This window comes from Zootoca vivipara, chromosome 6 (assembly GCF_963506605.1).
Source record: "Zootoca vivipara chromosome 6, rZooViv1.1, whole genome shotgun sequence".
NCBI lineage: Eukaryota > Metazoa > Chordata > Lepidosauria > Squamata > Lacertidae > Zootoca > Zootoca vivipara.
In genome coordinates this window covers 69667458-69687448 of record NC_083281.1, presented here as the reverse complement: position 1 = coordinate 69687448, position 19991 = coordinate 69667458, and the positions used below count along the sequence as shown (strand labels likewise).

The following is a 19991-nucleotide window of genomic DNA, read 5'->3' as shown; positions in this document are numbered from 1 at the left end:
CAGTTGTCTCCAACTTTGGGCAAAACACACAGGTTTCCTTGTAGGTAAAAAAAGAAAGAAAGGGGGACAAAAGAAATGGAGACACTAGCCACTTTTTATATTCACAGATCTAGAGGTTACTTGTAGGTGCTAAACTAGGTTAAAGCACGCACACAACGGAAGCCAAACTGGGCAGCTTTGCCTAATAGTTGGAAGAAACGTACCCTCAACAGGAGGGCACCCTCAGCAATTCTCTAGTTAGGTTTACCCAAAAGGCAATCTTTTCCATTTTATTTTTTGAAATAAGTATGCATCCTAGTACCCAGGCACTTGATGGTTGAGTGACACTGTTCCTGGCAACCCCCAGATCCATGTTTTTAGAGCATTTTTCTTTCAACAAAAGTTTTATAATTGATGTATGTGTGCAGCCCTAGTTTCCTTCAAGAGGAAGGTGGGATACACACTGAAAATCATAGGTAAAGGTAAAGGGACCCCTGACTATTAGGTCCAGTCGTGACCGACTCTGGGGTTGCGCGCTCATCTCGTTTTATTGGCCGAGGGAGCCGGCGTACAGCTTCCAGGTCATGTGGCCATCATGACAAAGCCACTTCTGGTGAACCAGAGCAGCACACGGAAACACCGTTTACTTTCCCCCTGTGGCGGTACCTATTTATCTACTTGCACTTTGATGTGCTTTCAAACTGCTAGGTTGGCAGGAGCTGGGACCGAGCAACGGGAGCTTACCCCGTCGCGGGGATTCGAACCGCCGACCTTCTGATCGGCAAGCCCTAGGCTCTGTGGTTTAACCCACAGTGCCACCCGCATCCCTTAACTGAAAATCATAACACAAAGTAACATAAAGTAGTATAAAATATTAAGAATACAAAAATAATAATACAACTATAAATACAAATACTTATTTTGCAATACCAAGGATTTCTGAGTGTAGGGAAGAGTTAGCCCCTGTACCAAGTTCAGTGTTATTCCAAGACCAAACTATCTTTATTTCTTAAGTGTGCTACTGAAAGTATTTCAATGTCAAGAGTCTTCCATCCTGCTCATACATAGAGAAAAATTGTATCAGTTCCTCGTATCTCAGATTTTGATTCCTATCAAGGGGTTTAGGTTGCTCATATTTGTTGTTGTTGCCCCTGGTTACACCTATTATTAGAAGCTCCTTTTGGATAAATAAAAGCAGAACTACATGATGACACCTGATCCACCGCTCCTACAGTCATGTCACGTCAGACTGTGGGTGGGGGTTGCGTGTTTTAATGCCCCCCACCACGTTTAAAAACAACATCAAACACCCAACAAACTGTGCACCTAGAAAGGTAGCATGTGAGGGAGAAAGAGAAGCTAAAGCCCTTTCCCCTAATGTTAGCTTTCTACAGACAGGAAATATCTGCTGCGAGGGAGCAAGGCAATCACACAACCCCTATCTGCCGTACAGTCCTAAGAGGGCTGGTGCTTCTGAAAAGGTAACTTTCCTCCAAAGATAATGCCGATCACGGGCAGCCCATGAAGCCCATGCCTGGGACCCTGGAAAAAGAGGAGGCAGCAATCTAGGGAAGAGAAGTAGGGGACAGCAGGGGCAAGATTATAGCAGGGGGCAAGAAGGGTCAAGAGTCCGCAGAATTCAGAGCATCAGAAGGCAGGAGGCCAAAGGTCTCCTTGCTCAGTAGTTTCTTGGGGTTGTTCTGGTACCAGATCGGGATGATTGAAGTGGTTTGCAACAATCGGCTGGGCAAGAAAGTGAGAGTGAAGTGCAACTCTAACGACACCATTAGAGACTTGAAAAAGCTCATTGCCGTGCAGACTGGCACACGGTGGGACAAGATTGTGTTGAAGAAATGGTATACAATTTTCAAGGACCATGTCTCATTGGCAGACTATGAAATTCACGATGGAATGAACCTAGAACTATATTATCAGTAGTTTCATTGTGGCAGATGCTGCCTTTTCTATGTCTGTTTTTTTCATTCTTTGTTTCTTATTTGACAAACTCTTGATTATTTGGTGGCATGAGGTTTAGTTAAGAGTATTTTATCCCTGAGCGCAATATACCAGGAATGAATACCAGGGAACTTGTATTCAGACTGTCTTTTGTTTTTTAAGAATCATTATAATAAACGTGACCTGATATGTGTGACCTGGGGGGAAAAAGGAGAGGGCAAGAAGGAGCACATCCACATTATACTGTTTGAAACAGGGGTGGGATGTTTGTGCCCTTTAGCTTAATTTCATGCGAGTGGCTTTCCCCCAGGTCTGCTGGTACCCCCTTATTGCTGGTACCTGACTGTAAGAATATCAGGCCAATGGCCCACCTAGTCCAGCATCCTGTTCTCACAGTGGCCAACCACATGACCCAATGGGAAACCCACAGGCAGGACCCAAGCACAAGAGCACTCTCCCTTCCTGTGGTTTCCAGAAACTGGCATTCAGAAGCATTGCAGCCTGACCGCAGAGGCAGAGCAATTCATCCTAGCTAGTGTCCACCCAACATCCACAATGAGACTGTTACTTGCCTGCAACATGGTATCCAGGGCTAGAGATTGCCAACCACGGAGAGCAGCAGGGTCGGGGGGAGGGGGGGATCCATGGACCCAGATAAAGGCAGTTGGAGGGAAGAGGAAAAGGATGCACACACAGCAATTGTACTCCAGGCAAGCCAATGGGATTTACAGCATGTAAGCATAGTTAAGATTGGGGCCCATTTTCTCTAATTAACCAGCTCTGGTAGATTAGATTAGATCTTCAACCCCTTTGTTATTTAAAATACATATTCATAGCACTATATTTTATAGATGCACTGTTCTGGTTACAAAATAGCTCCTACTTTTCTAGGACATAATTTCATTTTGTTTAGCCAAGAATTCATTAAGGAAGCTATAAATAACCTCCTTTAAATATTTAGCCGTGAATAGAGGGTGGACTGGCATTGATGGCTTATTTTAGTACTAACGCAATATGCTTTAGAGCCATAAAATCTACATTTCAGCATGTATCAAGCTAATGATTAACACCTCCAATGTGGTTTGTGATATCCAATTATAGTGTGTGTATTTGCAAGCTTAGGTCCCAAAGAACACCCCCTCTCTCACACACACCAAACTTTCCAGTTTGGGAGGGGACACCAATATTCCAGAATAGCATTGAATGGCTTCTGCCCCTACTCTGGCAGGCTGGCCACACAAAAATCACATAGTAGTCAATGCAAAAATATGTGAATTAGAAGCAGTGCAGGATTTCCCTCCTCTGACCTGATAGACTGATACTAGGATTGTGGATGACTGTTTTTGATTGTATTATCCTGCCCACACAGTGAGATCTGCTTCAGAGATCCTGCTTGCATTTCTGCCAGTAAGGTCAATTAGGTTGGTGAGCAAAAAAAAAAAAAACCAAACCAGGGCCTTTTTAGGGGTTGCCCTGCTGTTACAGAACCCCCTTTTGATTGGATTACGCTTGTTTCCCTGCCTTACAGACTTTCAAGTGAGCCTCAAAGACTTTAAAAATGCTATCTTTCCCTGAGAGTTTAAGTGACTTGTGATGAGATCAGAGTGGCTTTCCCAAGGTAAAGTATATCATCTTGATTTATCTATCTGCTGCTTATGCATGCTGCTTTGGGAAGAAATGCCCCTAAAAGGAAGCCTGCAAATATTTTACATAAATAAGAAATAAAAGGGCACACTCATGACATCTGTACGCAGCCTTTCTTCCAAAGAGCTCTGAGAGCTATTTTGCCTTACCAACAACCCTATAAAGTTGGTTTGGTTGAGGGAGACCAGGGCTGTGTACAGGCTGCCATTTACTCTGCATCTAGTGTGCTCCCATCTCTATTTGGGGAAATGGAGTATACATGTTAGCTATAATCCATGTCTATCTTACAGTTTCTTATGGAATACTGCATTTTGATGCATTTCCGCCAAACCAACTTCAATCTGAACTGAGAAATAATAATTAGTCTGTCCGTAGCCTCTATCCCGCCCCCAAAAGATGTAATGGCAATTTGAACTTCAGTTCCCTAAATCCCACCCCAACACTCTAACCCGGTGTAGTCAACCTTTTTATACTTACCACCTACTAATGCAACTTTCTTGATGGTAAAAATTTCCTTACCACCCACCAGTGCTTGATGGAAGGATTCAGCTTGTGCCATAGAACCCCCTACCACCCACCTAGAATCCTGAAACGCCCACTAGTGGGTGGTAGGGACCAGGTTGACAACCCCTGCTCTAGACATTAAACCACACCAACTGCCTGGTAAGATTTGCAGATGGTTCCTTGCTTTAAAGACTTGCCCCTTATCCTATAGCACATAATGGGTATTCCATACTTTACATAGAACATAACGGCACAAGTCCAGATTGATTTTGACATGCATATGAACAGATTGAATTCCAATCTAACTCACCAGTCCTCAAGCCTTCCATGGCTGGCTGAGTTCTATAACTAACAGACAAACAGAAGCCTTTTTAGTAGTCAGGCTCCCCTCTGAGAACCAGAAGCACCCTGTTTTACAAATACACTCAACTTTTGCTGCACTGGAAAGGTTGTTTAGTACATAAGCATGTTGGAGCAAACGACTGGGGTATTGGCTGCTGAAGACATTTTACCACCTGAGGCAGAGCAACAAATGGTGTGCGTCCCTCTCCCAATGGTCATGGAACATGGTACTCAAGGCCAGTCATGCTACTTTGTCACCTGAGGCAAGCTCCTCTCCAATAATAAAAGACAATTTAAAAAAATCAGAACAGCTAAACAGTTTGCTGCTGTTCCATGACACCCAATATCAGCTGCTTGAAACAGTAGCCCCACTCTGCCCAATGGTAGGGCTGGTCCAGGATTATTTAGGAACACAGGAAATTGCCTTGTGTTGGGTCATACCAAACTATTTCTCCATCTTATTCTGAATAGCTGCATGCAGCATTCCAGGTTCTTGAACAAAGGTCTTTCCCACCACCTAATCCATTTAGGTGAAGATGCCAGGAATTGGACCTGGGACCTTCTGCACGAAAAGTGTGCTCGACCACTGAGCTCCAGCGATTCCCTTTGCCTACCTTGATAAATTCCCCAAAGTCGATTTCCCCTTCTCTAAAGACAAAGGTTCAGGGCATCTCTTGTGTGCTGGGGCCACAATGGAAGCTGCTTCTGCTCAACATTTGCTCAGTACTATATTAGCTTTGCAAAGAGAATGTGGGAACAAGTGTAACATGGGAAAGTGAACCAAGCTGAAAGGGGAGAAAGATAATTTTGCTTTCATTTGTTGATTTATTGGACTCATAGTTAGGCCCACAGCTGTCAGGGCAACTAACACTACACAAATTATTACTGCCACCAGTTTGCCTACGCTGCTCCTCCTGCAAGACATACTGTATAGGCCTTGGTTTTGAAAGCTGAGAGTCCCCTTGTGGACCTGATCTGGTTGCTACCCAGTTCATGACAGAACTGAATCGGGTGGTCATGTTGCAGCCAGCTCATTGATTTGTGCTTGGATGGCAATAGGGAACTAATTCAACACTTGCTTGTTCTTAAAAGGGTAAGTGGACTAAAATCCTGCAACCCGACCTAGTGCCATTTGCTGCAGGCAGGATGCTGCCACAGTGTGCAGCTGGAGGACTGGCCTGATAGACTGCTTCCTTTTTATTACATGTCCATGCTGTGTCTTGTATTCAAGTTGCAAACTCTGAACAATAACAGCACAGGGTCGATTGCTTCCTGGAACAGCCCACGACAACAGAATCACATTTTTGAATGCATAATGGAAGGGGAGGATCTCTTTGGGGCTAAACCTCCTTTAGTTTAGGGTTAAGCTCTTCTCCCCATGAGCACGTAATTTCCATTGACGTTAATAGGTGTTTCATACACAAAGAAAAGAAAAGAGAGTAAAGGGCTCTGTATTGGAAAGGTCAGAGAACAGGCTCAAGGAATTTGGAACTGAGAAAATGTTTCAACTCCACTGTATATAATAACCCAAAGGAGAATACTTTCAACATTTCAGATTTTTTCTTTTTCTTTTACTTGAAAAGTGTAATTTTACAAAATACCATTTTTTCCATCAAAGAAACATCCCTGCAAAGTACGCGAACACAGTGTTCTGTTTCATAGAGTTTATACAAGTTATCAGAGGTTTTATGCTAGTAGGAAAGAAATGATTCGTCAGCACAGACACCTAAAAGCAAACCCTACAAAACAATGGGGGATATGAGCAAGTCTTAAACGCTAAAGCAAGTCATGAAATATAATTGTTGGCTCTATTTGAAAGTTGCAAAGTTTCTTTCAAACGACCCATATGGTATGTAGAACATCACATCTGGTACAAAACTGCCTGTATTTAGGTTTAAACACACACACACACACACACACACACACACACACACACACAGCCTTATGAAGATTATTCTTTTGAAAATTATTCCAAGTGCTGTTATCGTAAGGCAAACATATACAAAGGTGCTGACTGCATACAGGGATATTAAGAAAATAAGAAAATTTTGAAGTGTTTTTTCACCGATTTTTTTTTAAAGAAATATCATCAACAGAGGTCTAAACATGAACAGTATCAAATCAACGCAGCCTGCCGTTTTAAACTTCCATTGTCTAAGCAGAAACTAGGTTTTCTGTTGCATTCTGGCAGCTTTGAATTTTGAAACCCTCTTTGTAGTTTCTTCTGAAGCTTCAGAAAGAACTTCCTCAGATTTTCGCTCCAGAATGGTAGGCAGGGCAGGGTGAGCGATTACTGGGTGTGGTGCTGAAGCAGGAGACAAAGGCTCCTTCTCGACAACAGTCCCCGAGAAAGCCTACAAGGAAAGGAAACCTTGAAAATACTATATAGGTTACAAAGTGTATTACCATCACTCTCTCTTTTAGTCAAAAATATAGAAAAAAACTCCACAAAACCAACAGCAACTCCCTGCAAAAAAAAAAACCTAATCAGTCTAGCTTCCTCAAAAGAAAACCAGAAGGAGTACTAGTGTTCTAAGGAGAGATATTCATACCTGTAAGTTTTAGAATAAGAAAAAAAGATATGGTCTTCTTTGTGACATATCTTCAAGAACATAAAAACAGATGATGCAGATGTAAATTTCAGCTCTGCAACTGATACAACTTTGCAGATTTGGGGCCTGTCACTATTTCAATCATATTGCACTTTCAAGGTTTCATATTGTGGCTCCTTTAACTGCCTCAACCTGACACCTGGTGTACGAACTACAAATTATTTTGCGTACATGTTTTCCCCCCTGTCAACATCATCACAACAGTTAAGTAAGATTTTATAGAAAGTGGCAGACAAGCTCAATATATTTTTAAATGCTGGAAGACTGCTAGGTACATTGGGGGATTGTCCTCTTGTGGACTGCCTTATGTTAACTTATCTGGAGGCATCTGGCTGTCCGCTCCAGGAAAGGGGTCCCTGGATCAGCTGGTCATTTTAACTTGATCCAGCATGGCTCTTCATATAGTAGGCAAGATGTGAACCAAATGCTAAACCAAACGCAGGTTTTCGATTTAGCAAATCCTAGTCTAAACCCCCTCTTTCCCCATCACGATTACGTGCCTCTCCCAATGAAAGCTACTGAAAAAGTCTGTGTGCCTCCACTTCCTTGTGCTGCTATTAGAGGTGGATGTCCTCTGAGCAACTTACCCTGCTGCCATAGTATCCCTTTTTTCTGGCCCTTTTGATCCATTTGCCTTTGAGAACAAGGCAAGAGAAAATGCAGAACTCTCCAATTTCTTTCTAGCTGAGGAGGAAATCTCAACTAAATCCTAAGAAAACGTACTTCCACTGAAATGGTGGTGGTTAAAGGTAAAGGTAAAGGGACCATTAAGTCCAGTCGTGACCGACTCTGGGGTTGCGGCGCTCATCTCGCTCTATTGGCTGAGAGAGCTGGTGTACAGCTTCCAGGTCATGTGGCCAGCATGACTAAGCCGCTTCTGGAGAACACGGAGCAGCACACGGAAAAACATTTACCTTTCCGCTGTTGCGGTACCTATTTATCTACTTGCACTCTGACGTGCTTTCAAACTGCTAGGTGGGCAGGAGCTGGGCCCAAGCAACGGGAGCTCACCCCGTCGCGGGGATTCGAACCGCCGACCTTCTGATCGGCAATCCCTAGAGCTTTAACCCACAGCACCATCCGCATCCCTAAAATGGTGGTAGTTAAAGGTAAAGGTAAAGGGACTCCGGACCATTAAGTCCAGTCGTGACCGACTCTGGGGTTGCGGCGCTCATCTCGCTCATTTCATCATCTGAAATGGTGGCGGTTACTTCCCAGTAAATGCATCTAGGATGGAAGTGGCAAGCTTCACAAAAGAGTGTTTTATAAATGGTTTACCTGACTTAGGAAAGAGCATTGACAGAGACACTTGTGCTCTAATCATACTGACTTGGGGAAAAGGCTGCCTTTGTGAAATGCGACTGGCATGCCTTAGTCAGAAAGAGTGCCTGTAGTCAGAAAGAATGTGCCTGTAGAGGAAGGAATGCACATTTCTGTTGTTCTGCCCAAGGAATAAGTTGGTGACAGCTAAAGAGACAATTTACGAAAAATGAAACCAACATTAAAAAGGTTTCTAATTTGTCCTAATGTTTTCTCCTAAAAAGAAACAATAAAGGAAAGAACCCTCTCTCTGTACCTCATACAATCCTGATAATGACGATGGTTTTTTTGAAAGATGCTCCTGCTCCCCCTCTTCTTCCTCCACTAAGATTCCTTCGCCGTTATCACTGTAGGTACTTTCATCATAGCTCACACTCCTCAGAATTCCTCGTCTGTCATCAAACTCAGCAGTGCTGCTCTCACTGGTATCACTACAAACACTGTTCTCACGGCTTCGAGACTTCAAAATTGATTTACGAGGGACATACTCTCCATTCACAACATCAACAAAGACTCTGCAAAAGGAAAATGTTAGCTTTAATAAACTATGTGAGGAGGGGGGCAGAGAACCACATGACAAATTCACAATAATTTCACTGTCTTTGGTACAAATTAATTATGATGACTTTGCCTAGTCAACTTTCTTACTGAACTCTTGTAAAAGACCCAAGGTAGGTGGATTACATTCAGCAACACAACTGTTACTGTGCCACTTTTGAGCGGCTACCCATCACATAAGCTGCTGTAAAGTCATGGGATGTTTTCTCAGTAGCTTTGCCATGGGTATGATCAGTTGCCAATAAAGTAAATCGCTTTAGAAGAGTGAGGAACATGACACCCCAAAGTGGTTTGGAAATTTTTCAGTTCTGAGAATTTCTGCATTAATACACTCACAGACAGATGTTGAGTCTTTACATGAAGCGATATGAAAACAATATGAAAACATTAATAGCAGTAACAATTAAAAACCATATGAAAACATTAATAGCAATATCTGCTAAATGCCCTAAGTAGGTATAGCAGCAAAAGGAAACACAAATTGATTGTTTTTGCAATTTTCATAATGGCCAAGCCATTTTTAAGGAACCATTTAACTGAATAATTGAATAATTGTCAAATATGAATAATACAGAAGAAGTGAGATATTCCTACCAGGTGCAATTTGGCATACAAAAGGTTCAGGAATACATTATATAATTTATATTAATTACATAGAATTAAATAGGATTAATTATTAGCTGTGGCCCTCTGGCTCTTGGTAGATTACCAACTGTTCTAGAGCTATACTATGCAGAATGAATCACACCCCCACCAAATTGTTCTTGCTACAGGTGCCATACCGATAAATGTCTGCTGGTGTTTTGATGCTGGGCAGTTCTGTAGCTGAGTGCCCATTGCCGTTGCTATTCTTTCGCTTACGTTTTGCCTCTTCTTTCTTCTCACTGAATTTCAAAGTAGTATTTTTTCCTGTGTTTATTCGTACCTGAGGCGGAAATAAACATTAGCCATGAATAATCAGGCTTTAATCAAGCAAAGACAGCAAAATATCATTCTGTAATCAGCTGAATAAACAAAATATTAAGGTCCATGGCACCCCTGTATATAGGGGTGGTTTTGGATGCAATGCTAAACTGTGGTTTGGTGTTGCCTGCATAAGCCTTGGGCTTGTTTGCTCCCACCCATCCACTCCTCTTTGGCATAGCTGTGAGAGGTTAGAAGCTGCTGATTCTGTTTTCAGCTAACTGTGGTTTGTTATGTGTGAACCCAGAAGTGTGGTTAGTCTTTTGGTTAACCACAATTTGTCGTAGGTAACTTCAAACAAGCCAATTTCAAACCATTGTTTCTGAAGCTGGCTTGTTTAAACTAACCATAGTTATGTTTAACCACACTTCTGGGTTTGGATGACACAGCAGGCTGTAGTACACCACAAGATAGCAAAATCTAGATGCACCCTTGGTTTAAGGTGACCTGAGATGCACCGCTAGCCAGAAGGAAATCCACTGTGAGAGTGAAAAATCTAAATAAATTTCAAAACACTAATTCTATTCAGGACTATAACCTAAACAAAATTGTTGTTCATCAGCTATGAGAGAAGGCAGCAAAGGGTTAACTCTTCTTCTCAGTCAGAAGACTGGGGCAGAAAACCTGATGTCCTAACAGGAGAGGCAACTCTCATTTCACTTTCTGCCTCCAGTTTAAATCTGGGAACAAAGCCAGCCTTTTAAAGAACAGCTCCAATATACCTTCCCCATCTCTCCTTAATTATCATATATGGAGTAGGAAGGAAACATAAGACCAGAGGAAACCTCCTCAGCACTGATCTGTTTTCGTCTCAGCAATATGGTAGGAAGAGAAGAGAGTATCCAGGCTTCTTGGGAGATACCAATGCAAAGCTGCAGAGGTTTAGAAAAGAGTTGCAGCACCGAGGTTTTTCTTGGGCATGGGGATAGCCTTTGAGTGATGGGATCCTGCCTCCACCAACACTGAGGGCAAACTGTTCTATCCTGAACCCTTTCTGTGGATGTTAGTCAATGGAAAGGCTGCTTCCCTGGCTAAAGTCTCCAAAGAAAAGATGGAGTAATGGGATTTATTCAGTCTTTTAGCTCACCCTGGAGTTTACATTCTAGATGCCAAAGCATAAGAAAATGCAATAAACAGCATTCCCATCACACTCCATCAACATTCAATCGTACCAGGTCGTAGGTGTACCTAGGTGTCCTTCTGACTACTCTTTCCAATGACCTGAACATGGTAGAGATCCTCTTCAGATAGAAAGCAAAGTTTGCCTTATCTTTTAAATGAAGAGGCATAATCCCATTTCTTGCCCTAAAGCCTACTGAGCAGAAAGGACATTCCTGGTTAAGTACATTTCCCATTTTACCTAAATCCAACAAGATTTTAAGCAGTTTTGGGTAGCATGTAGATTTTAATACCATATTATTTTTACATGTCCCCTTCATGGATCAATGCCTTGTCGTGGCGAAGGGGCTTGAATAACTCGGAGAAGCTATGAGCTATGCCATGCAGGGCCACCCAAGATGGACAGGTCATAGTGGAGAGTTTTGACTAAACGGGATCCACCTGGAGAAGGAACTGGCAAGCCACTCCAGTATCCCTGCCAAGAAAACTCCATGGACAAAGACAACAGGCATATAAAAGTTATGACGCTGGAAGATGAGCCCCTCAGGTCGGAAGGCATCCAACATGCTACTGAGGAAGAGCGGAGGACAAGTACAAGTAGATTCAGAGCTGATGAAGCGGCTGGGCCAAAGCCGAAAGGACGCTCAGTTGCGGATATGCCTGGAAGCGAAAGGAAAGTCCAATGCTGTAAAGAAAAATATTGCATAGGAACCTGGAATGTAAGAACCATGGATGGAGGTAAGCTGGATGTGGTCAAAAATGAGATGACAAGAATAAATATTGACATCCTGGGCATCAGTGAACTAAAATGGAAGGGAATGGGCGAATTCAGTTCGGGTGACTATCATATCTACTACTGTGGGCAAGAATCCTGTAGAAGAAATGGAGTGGCCCTCATAGTCAACAAAAGAGTGGCAAAAGCTGTAATGGGATGCAATCTCAAAAATGACAGAATGATCTCGATACGAATCCAAGGCAGACCTTTTAACATCACAGTAATCCAAGTTTATGCACCAACTACCGGTGCTGAAGAAAGTGAAATTGACCAATTCTATGAAGACCTACAACACCTTCTAGAAATGACACCAAAGAAGGATGTTCTTCTCATTACAGGGGATTGGAATGCTAAAGTAGGGAATCAAGAGATAAAAGGAATAACTGGCAAGTTTGGCCTTGGAGTTCAAAATGAAGCAGGGCAAAGGCTAATAGAGTTCTGTCAAGAGAACAAGCTGGTCATCACAAACACTCTCTTCCAACAACACAAGAGACGACTCTACACATGGATATCACCAAATGGGCAGCATCGAAATCAGATTGATTATATTCTCTGCAGCCAAAGATGGAGAAGCTCTATACAGTCAGCAAAAACAAGACCTGGAGCTGACTGTAACTCAGATCATCAGCTTCTTATAGCAAAATTCCAGCTTAAACTGAAGAAAGTAGGAAAAATCACTGGGCCAGTAAGATACAATCTGAATCAAATCCCTTATGAATACACAGTGGAAGTGAGGAACAGGTTTAAGGATTTAGATTTGGTGGACAGAGTGCCTGAAGAACTATGGATGGAGGCTCGTAACATTATACAGGAGGCAGCAACGAAAACCATCCCAAGGAAAAGGAAATGCAAGAAAGCAAAATGGCTGTCCAACGATGCCTTACAAATAGCGGAGGAGAGGAGGCAAGCAAAATGCAAGGGAGATAGGGAAAGATACAGGAAACTGAATGCAGATTTCCAAAAAGCAGCAAGGAGAGACAAGAGGGTCTTCTTAAATGAGCAATGCAAAGAAATAGAGGAAAACAATAGAATGGGGAAAACCAGAGATCTGTTCAAGAAAATTGGAGATATGAAAGGAACATTTCGTACAAAGATTACCATAATCAAGGACAAAAGTGGTAAGGACCTAACAGAAGCAGAAGACATCAAGAAGAGGTGGCAAGAATACACAGAGGAATTATACCAGAAAGATATGGAGGTCTCGTACACCCCAGGTAGTGTGGTTGCTGACCTTGAGCCAGACATCTTGGAGAGTGAAGTCAAATGGGCCTTAGAAAGCACTGCTAATAACAAGGCCAGTGGAAGTGATGATATTCCAGCTGAACTATTTAAAATTTTAAAAGATGATGCTGTTAAGGTGCTACACCCAATATGCCAGCAAGTTTGGAAAACTCAGCAATGGCCAGAGGATTGGAGAAGATCAGTCTACATCCCAATTCCAAAGAAGGGCAGTGCCAAAGAATGCTCCAACTACCGCACAATTGCGCTCATTTCACACGCTAGCAAGGTTATGCTTAAAATTCTACAAGGCAGGCTTAGGCAGTATGTGGACCGAGAACTCCCAGAAGTGCAAGCTGGATTTCAAAAGGGCAGAGGAACCAGAGACCAAATAGCAAACATGCGCTGGATTATGGAGAAAGCTAGAGAGTTCCAGAAAAACGTCTACTTCTGCTTCATTGACTATGCAAAAGCCTTTGACTGTGTCGACCACAGCAAACTATGGCAAGTTCTTAAATAAATGGGAGTGCCTGATCACCTCATCTGTCTCCTGAGAAATCTCTATGTGGGACAAGAAGCTACAGTTAGAACTGGATATGGAACAACTGAGTGGTTCAAAATTGGGAAAGGAGTACGACAAGGTTGTATATTGTCTCCCTGCTTATTTAACCTATATGCAGAATTCATCATGCGAAAGGCTGGACTAGATGAATCCCAAGCCGGAATTAAGATTGCCGGAAGAAATATCAACAACCTCAGATATGCAGATGACACAACCTTGATGGCAGAAAGCGAGGAGGAATTAAAGAACCTTTTAATGAGGGTGAAAGAGGAGAGCGCAAAATATGGTCTGAAGCTCAACATCAAAAAAACCAAGATCATGGCCACCGGTCCCATCACCTCCTGGCAAATAGAAGGGGAAGAAATGGAGGCAGTGAGAGATTTTACTTTCTTGGGCTCCTTGATCACTGCAGATGGTGACAGCAGTCACGAAATTAAAAGACGCCTGCTTCTTGGGAGAAAAGCAATGACAAACCTAGACAGCATCTTAAAAAGCAGAGACATCACCTTGCCGACAAAGGTCCGTATAGTTAAAGCTATGGTTTTCCCAGTAGTGATGTATGGAAGTGAGAGCTGGACCATAAAGAAGGCTGATCGCCGAAGAATTCATGCTTTTGAATTATGGTGCTGGAGGAGACTCTTGAGAGTCCCATGGACTGCAAGAAGATCAAACCTATCCATTCTTAAGGAAATCAGCCCTGAGTGCTCACTGGAAGGACACATCCTGAAGCTGAGGCTCCAATACTTTGGCCACCTCATGAGAAGAGAAGAATCCTTGGAAAAGACCCTGATGTTGGGAAAGATTGAAGGCACTAGGAGAAGGGGACGACAGAGGACAAGATGGTTGGACAGTGTTCTCGAAGCTACGAACATGAGTTTGACCAAACTGCGGGAGGCAGTGCAAGACAGGAGTGCCTGGCGTGCTATGGTCCATGGGGTCACGAAGAGTCGGACACGACTAAACGACTAAACAACAACAACAACATTTTTACATGTGATCTTTTAAAGTTTGAAGGCAAAGAGTTTAGATTAGAAATGCAACCCCCCCTTTTACCTAATCATTTCATAAGAATATGACATTAGTTGGAACCCTAAATAAGCCTGGTCCCTTCACATGTAAAAGTAGCAGCATATTATGCAAGAAAAGCATTACAAACTGATAATTCAACAATTTCCATAATATGAATTCAACAATCCTTGCAATACAAACCCTTTTAGGTTCCACAGTATGAGAGAAATATATTGTCGGTACGGCGTGCTCAGCAATGGCTAAATCATCCTCATCATCACTGCAATAATGATTTGGGCCATTAAGCTGATCTCTGAACACTTCTGAGTTGGTTATTTCTTTCTGGAAGTTGCCCTGAGTATTAGGTTCTTTCCCCCTATCGGCCATATTCACATCTGTCTTTTTTTCTTCTCTCTCTTCTTCAGAGGAGGAAGTGTCTTCTCCATTTGCCTCAACAGCATCAGAGCTCCTAGAGTGAGGATGGGGAAGGATGAAATTCAGTTCCCGTTAAAAGCCATAAAATAAGCATTTAGCTGATGCTTGCATTAGGGCTTTCCCTTCTTTTGCAAGATATGGACAACTATCTTAAGAAAATAAGAGCAGCATGCTACAAATAACACCAAAGAGTAGCACATGCACCAGAGGCACACTTGGTTTGTACTGGAAACTGGACTTTAAGTGTTGCAGCACCAATCCTCTATAATCAGTTACAAGCTGAAGTTTGACAAGTAGTAGCTCGTTACTTATGCAGCTACTAAATACTACTTCTTCTTTTTTGGTTTAAGATAGCGTTCCCTGAAGCATGACCGAGTCTTTTTATGGAATATTAACTGTACAATTGTAGAAATGGTTTTATTGTTTTAGACTTTCTATATTTTGTATTATCTCTCATTTCATCTTATTATACACCGCTTCAGTAGGTTCTGGCTGTGAAACGGTTTATAAAGCTGCAAAATAGAGCAAATAAACAAATAATAGCCCAGCTTCCTGTTTACCATGTTGGCCAACCAGATGCCTCTGGGACAGTCACAAGCAGTACACGGAGGCAACAGTTCTCTCTTGTTGCTCCCCTGCTTACTCTACTAAAACGAAGAGGCTACATACAGCCATTCTGACTAGCAGCCACTAACAGACTTGTTATATTTTCTAATAGTATGCTCTGCTGCTGTGGTGAACAATGGGAATGTACATGCCATTCTTTCCAATGTCACCAATTGTTCCTATTTACCAAGAAACCACCAAAAACTTCCAATTATTAGCTTGAGGGGAAATCTCATGAGGTTTTATTACAATCGAGCAATAGATATTTTGGCACTTTTTGCTCACCAGTTTCTTCCTATTACTGTACTTTCTAATACAAGTTAAATCCAGCTACCTGATGGTTCTGGAACTTTGGCTGCTGCGTGATCCAATCTCATCCTCAAGACTCCTCTCAACTCTTTTATGGCACAGTGCTTTGAATTTATTCAACTGTGCATTAAGTACAACTAAGCAAATGTTGTTTTCTTTTAGAAAGATGTTGAAAACTCAAGCCTGGAATTCCAGTATGGTAAAAGGCTCTACTTGCACTACTATGTTATAACAGTTTACTTCCCCTGAATGGTCATTCCTCTCTCCCTTTAAAGAATCATGGGAATTGTTGTTTGGTGAGAAACTTTAGGAGTGACCATGGCTCAGTGGCAGACTATATACTTTGCACACAGAAGGTCCCTGGTTAAATCCTTAGCAACTCCATTTAAAAGGATTTAGTAGCAAGAGATGGGAGAGAATTCCGTATGACCCCCCTGGAGAGGCATTTTCAATCTGAGTAGACAATACTGTGGTAACTGGATACATAATGTGACCTGGTATAACAGAGCTTCCTATATTCCCTATGTTCTCAGTGTCCTCCGCTTCACAAAATTACAAATCCCATGGTTCCCTTGGCGGAATGAATTACTGTAAAACTAATTTAAGTCTATGGTGAAAATATGTGTCAGCCAGAAGATTCCACACTTACTACTTAACTGATTACATTCTGCTGTCATTAAAATTGGGGTGGGAGAGCAGGAAGTAAAGGGGGTGAAGAAAAAGTTTAATGCCCAACACCTCTTGGGAACTTCATTTGGGTGCTCCAAATACAGTACTGTACTGACATTCAATCTCTTGTTACATTGTACTCTACTCTCCTTCTGCCGTAGCAGGAAAGTGGAGACAGTATAACATTGCATTTCTGTCTCCTACCACTTTGCTGCCTGCTCCCCGCTTCCCTAATTTTCCTGGGATTTCCCTTTTTTGCTTTCAAAGTGACTAAAATGGGTAAATATATATTTCTGTTTATGCACATCAGTACCCAAGCCAAATCTACTGTATTTGCTGGTCAAATTTGTTTTTATTTAAGCAGCAACCTCATCTTGTAACAAAGGAAGGTTACAGAAGTTCAAGTTTTCCAGATGAAGAAAAAAACTTTGAAACTTTCTTTTTGCTGTGATTGGAAATGGAAAACGTTGCAGAAGCAGAAGGTAATGAGACTGTGGGTATCATCATCACAGAATGTCAGATATACAAAATGCAACACTGCATATGGGATTGCAATGCACTATAAATTTGGGTCAGGCTTTGTTCACCAAAAAGGGAAGACCAGGGAGAGTGTTTCTAAGTGCTAAGCAGAATTCTGGAGCCAGTCCTAGACTCAGAGAGAATTTCAATGCATGAGATAGTGTTCAAAATATGCAAGTTTGACAACAATGGAAGCACAAACCACCAACATCTTTCCCTGTTTGAGAACCCAGACTTGTTTAAGTGGAAAGGTTTGACTCAATAAATATCCAAGCTTCAGTCCTACAAATTCCCTCTTCTTTTGAACAGAATGCTCCAACCAATCAACTGTTAAGATACCTGTCAAGTTCACCAAGTATCTCTTCTTGTCTCTCTAGTTCATCTAGTCTGGCCCAAAATTCTTCCTCTGATTTCAAGTCCTCACTGGATTTTTCGCCAGTTCCATTTTCTTGAAGATTTGCCTCAAAAGCAAATGTTTTTGGTTTAGAATGAGGTTTGTGAGCAATTCTGTGTTTTCCTGTGTAATAAACAAAGCAAGAGGTTTTTTTAAATTCTATTACCATCATAATGCAAAGGGAAAGGAAAGGAAGGGAAAATGCAATTGTAATGAAGGACTTTGGACAAATACCATTTTTAAAAAAATCTGTTTCAAATTACTACTAAAGTTTTAAGTAGCACCAATGAACTATACATATAATGGCAAAAAGTACCTGATGTTTATCCAAATGTCAAAATACATGTGTGTGTGTGTGTGTGTGTGTGTGTGTGTGTGTGTCCCAAAAACCCAGGAAAACAGCATTTCTGGGATATTTTCAATGTAGTAACTTTGCATCTGCTATATCAGAAGATAAAAAGCTGCCTTATATTAAGTCAAACCACAGATCCATCTAGTCCCATGGTGTCTACACCATCATCCATGACTATTGGCTAAACTGGCTGGGGATGATGGGAGTTGTAATCCAACAACAACTGCAGATCCAAGGCTGAAGGATCCACAATGGCTCACGGGTATGTGAGAGTTTCTTCTTTATTCCTTAAACTCTCTACAGTAGGGGTGAAGAACCCATCTCCCTTCATTTGCAGCTTGTTGTTGTTGTTGTTTAGTCGTTTAGTCGTGTCCGACTCTTCGTGACCCCATGGACCATAGCACGGCAGGCACTCCTGTCTTCCACTGCCTCCCGCATTTTGGTATCTTCCAACTCATGTTCGTAGCTTCGAGAACACTGTCCAACCATCTCGTCCACTGTCGTCCCCTTCTCCTAGTGCCCTCAATCTTTCCCAACATCAGGGCCTTTTCCAAGGATTCTTCTCTTCTCATGAGGTGGCCAAAGTATTGGAGCCTCAGCTTCAGGATGTGTCCTTCCAGTGAGCACTCAGGGCTGATTTCCTTAAGAATGGATAGGTTTGATCTTCTTGCAGTCCTTGGGACTCTCAAGAGTCTCCTCCAGCACCATAATTCATTTGCAGCTACTGTACTACAACTGCCATTGCCCTTGACTATTATTCATGCTGGCTAGGGCTAGCTAGCCACCCCTCCTTTATAGCACACTCCAGTGTGTGTTGGGAAAATGACAAAAAAAAACTGTATAACAAGTATGTCTGAGAAACCTATTCTGGACTCTTCAAGGAAGAGGCACAAAAATTCTATTTATTTTAGCTTGGTTATAAGGGTATCACATTAAAATATGCATGTGCCTCAGTTTATAACTGTAACTTGCCATTTTCAGAAGTGCCTAGAGAAACCTAACGTTACACACTAAGTCACTACATTAAATTGGAGACCATTTGGTTTTCGTATTAGGAAAAAGAATAGAAATGTAAAACACAGATCCCATGATGGTTGAACACATTTTAAAACCCCAAACACTCACCTTTTGTTTCAGTGCCATTACTTTCAGCAACTTCTCTTATATCCACAAAATCACCTGCTGCCTAATTGGAAAAAAAATGTTAGAGTTAGCAAGTATATTTGATAGTACTACTTGCTAAGCACATCTGGTTAGCTAGTGGCAAGTGAGCTTTGGACGTCTGTGTCACAAATGGCAGTTGCCATTAGTTTGCGGTATGACATGGGATGGGTTTGTTTCTGATCTTCAAAGACTAAGGTTATAAATCCTTCTGGATGCATGCCAGTCTTAACAGCTCCTGGTCCTTGAACCTAACAAACTTTGCAATGTGAAGTGGTTTGAGAGGTGAGTAGCCTCTGTTATGTTCATATGCTTCTTATCACTTTTATAAAGTGCCCTTTGTATGCAATAACAAATGTCTTACATTACTCATCTTCTGCAAATCTTCTGTGAATTCAACTCTGGATTCAAAGTTCTTCATGACTTTCTGCAAATCATCCAGTGCTTTCCTTACATCTGAAATGACAAACCATCATTATTCAAGAGGACACATATGCAAAATGAAAAGAGTATTAACCAAGTAATTTCAAATGTAAATGCTATGATTCATAATCTATATTTACAAAAGAGAAGAATCTCTTTCATCCCATAGTTTTTATTTCCCCACCCTCTTTTGTTTTTCAAGAGGTTCACATGCAAAGTTGTCATTGCTCTGATCAACAGAGTGCAGACTCACTTTGTAACTGGTAGAGAGAGAAAATCCCCTCTTGATGAAGGCCTTGAAAGTAAGACTCCAGATGTTTCACAATGTCTGAATTCCATAGAGCTGTTGTAGCCAGTATCACATATAAAAGTTTTGTTTCACAGTCATTTACAAAGATAATTTCAGGGACAACAAGTGGGCTGGCACTGCATAAAGCACATGTTTCTTAGGCTGTTTCCTGACAGATGTATTCCTGAGTTCTTCTCATATAAGCCTATGTATGCTTACTCTAAGTAAGCCCTACTGTGTTCACTGGTGCTTCCTCTCATGTAAATTAGAGCAT

At 41.8% G+C, this 19991-nt stretch overlaps 2 protein-coding genes across 2 annotated transcripts in view; one reads left to right on the top strand and one right to left on the bottom strand.

The window, feature by feature from the left end:
• Positions 1-1606: 1606 nt before the first annotated feature.
• On the top strand, positions 1607-2076 carry LOC118086168 (ubiquitin-like protein 5). Its single transcript, XM_035117481.2, has one exon. The coding sequence runs from the start codon at positions 1696-1698 to the stop codon at positions 1915-1917; it is 222 nt and encodes a 73-aa protein (XP_034973372.2). The 5' UTR covers positions 1607-1695; the 3' UTR covers positions 1918-2076.
• URI1 (URI1 prefoldin like chaperone) overlaps positions 2058-19991 on the bottom strand; it is a 63399-nt gene continuing 45465 nt past the window's right edge. Inside the window, exons 5-11 of the mRNA XM_035117478.2 lie at positions 19370-19461; positions 18970-19030; positions 17438-17615; positions 14762-15029; positions 9698-9840; positions 8614-8872; positions 2058-6779 (exon numbers count right to left, since the gene is read on the bottom strand). Of these exons, the coding sequence (XP_034973369.1) occupies positions 6591-6779; positions 8614-8872; positions 9698-9840; positions 14762-15029; positions 17438-17615; positions 18970-19030; positions 19370-19461 (1190 nt within the window). The 3' untranslated portion in view covers positions 2058-6590. The remainder of the gene's footprint in view (positions 6780-8613; positions 8873-9697; positions 9841-14761; positions 15030-17437; positions 17616-18969; positions 19031-19369; positions 19462-19991) is intronic.

Excerpts from the sequence above, each read along its gene's own strand:
- LOC118086168 (XM_035117481.2), top strand. The coding sequence starts at position 1,696 with ATGATTGAAGTGGTTTGCAACAATCGGCTGGGCAAGAAAGTGAGAGTG.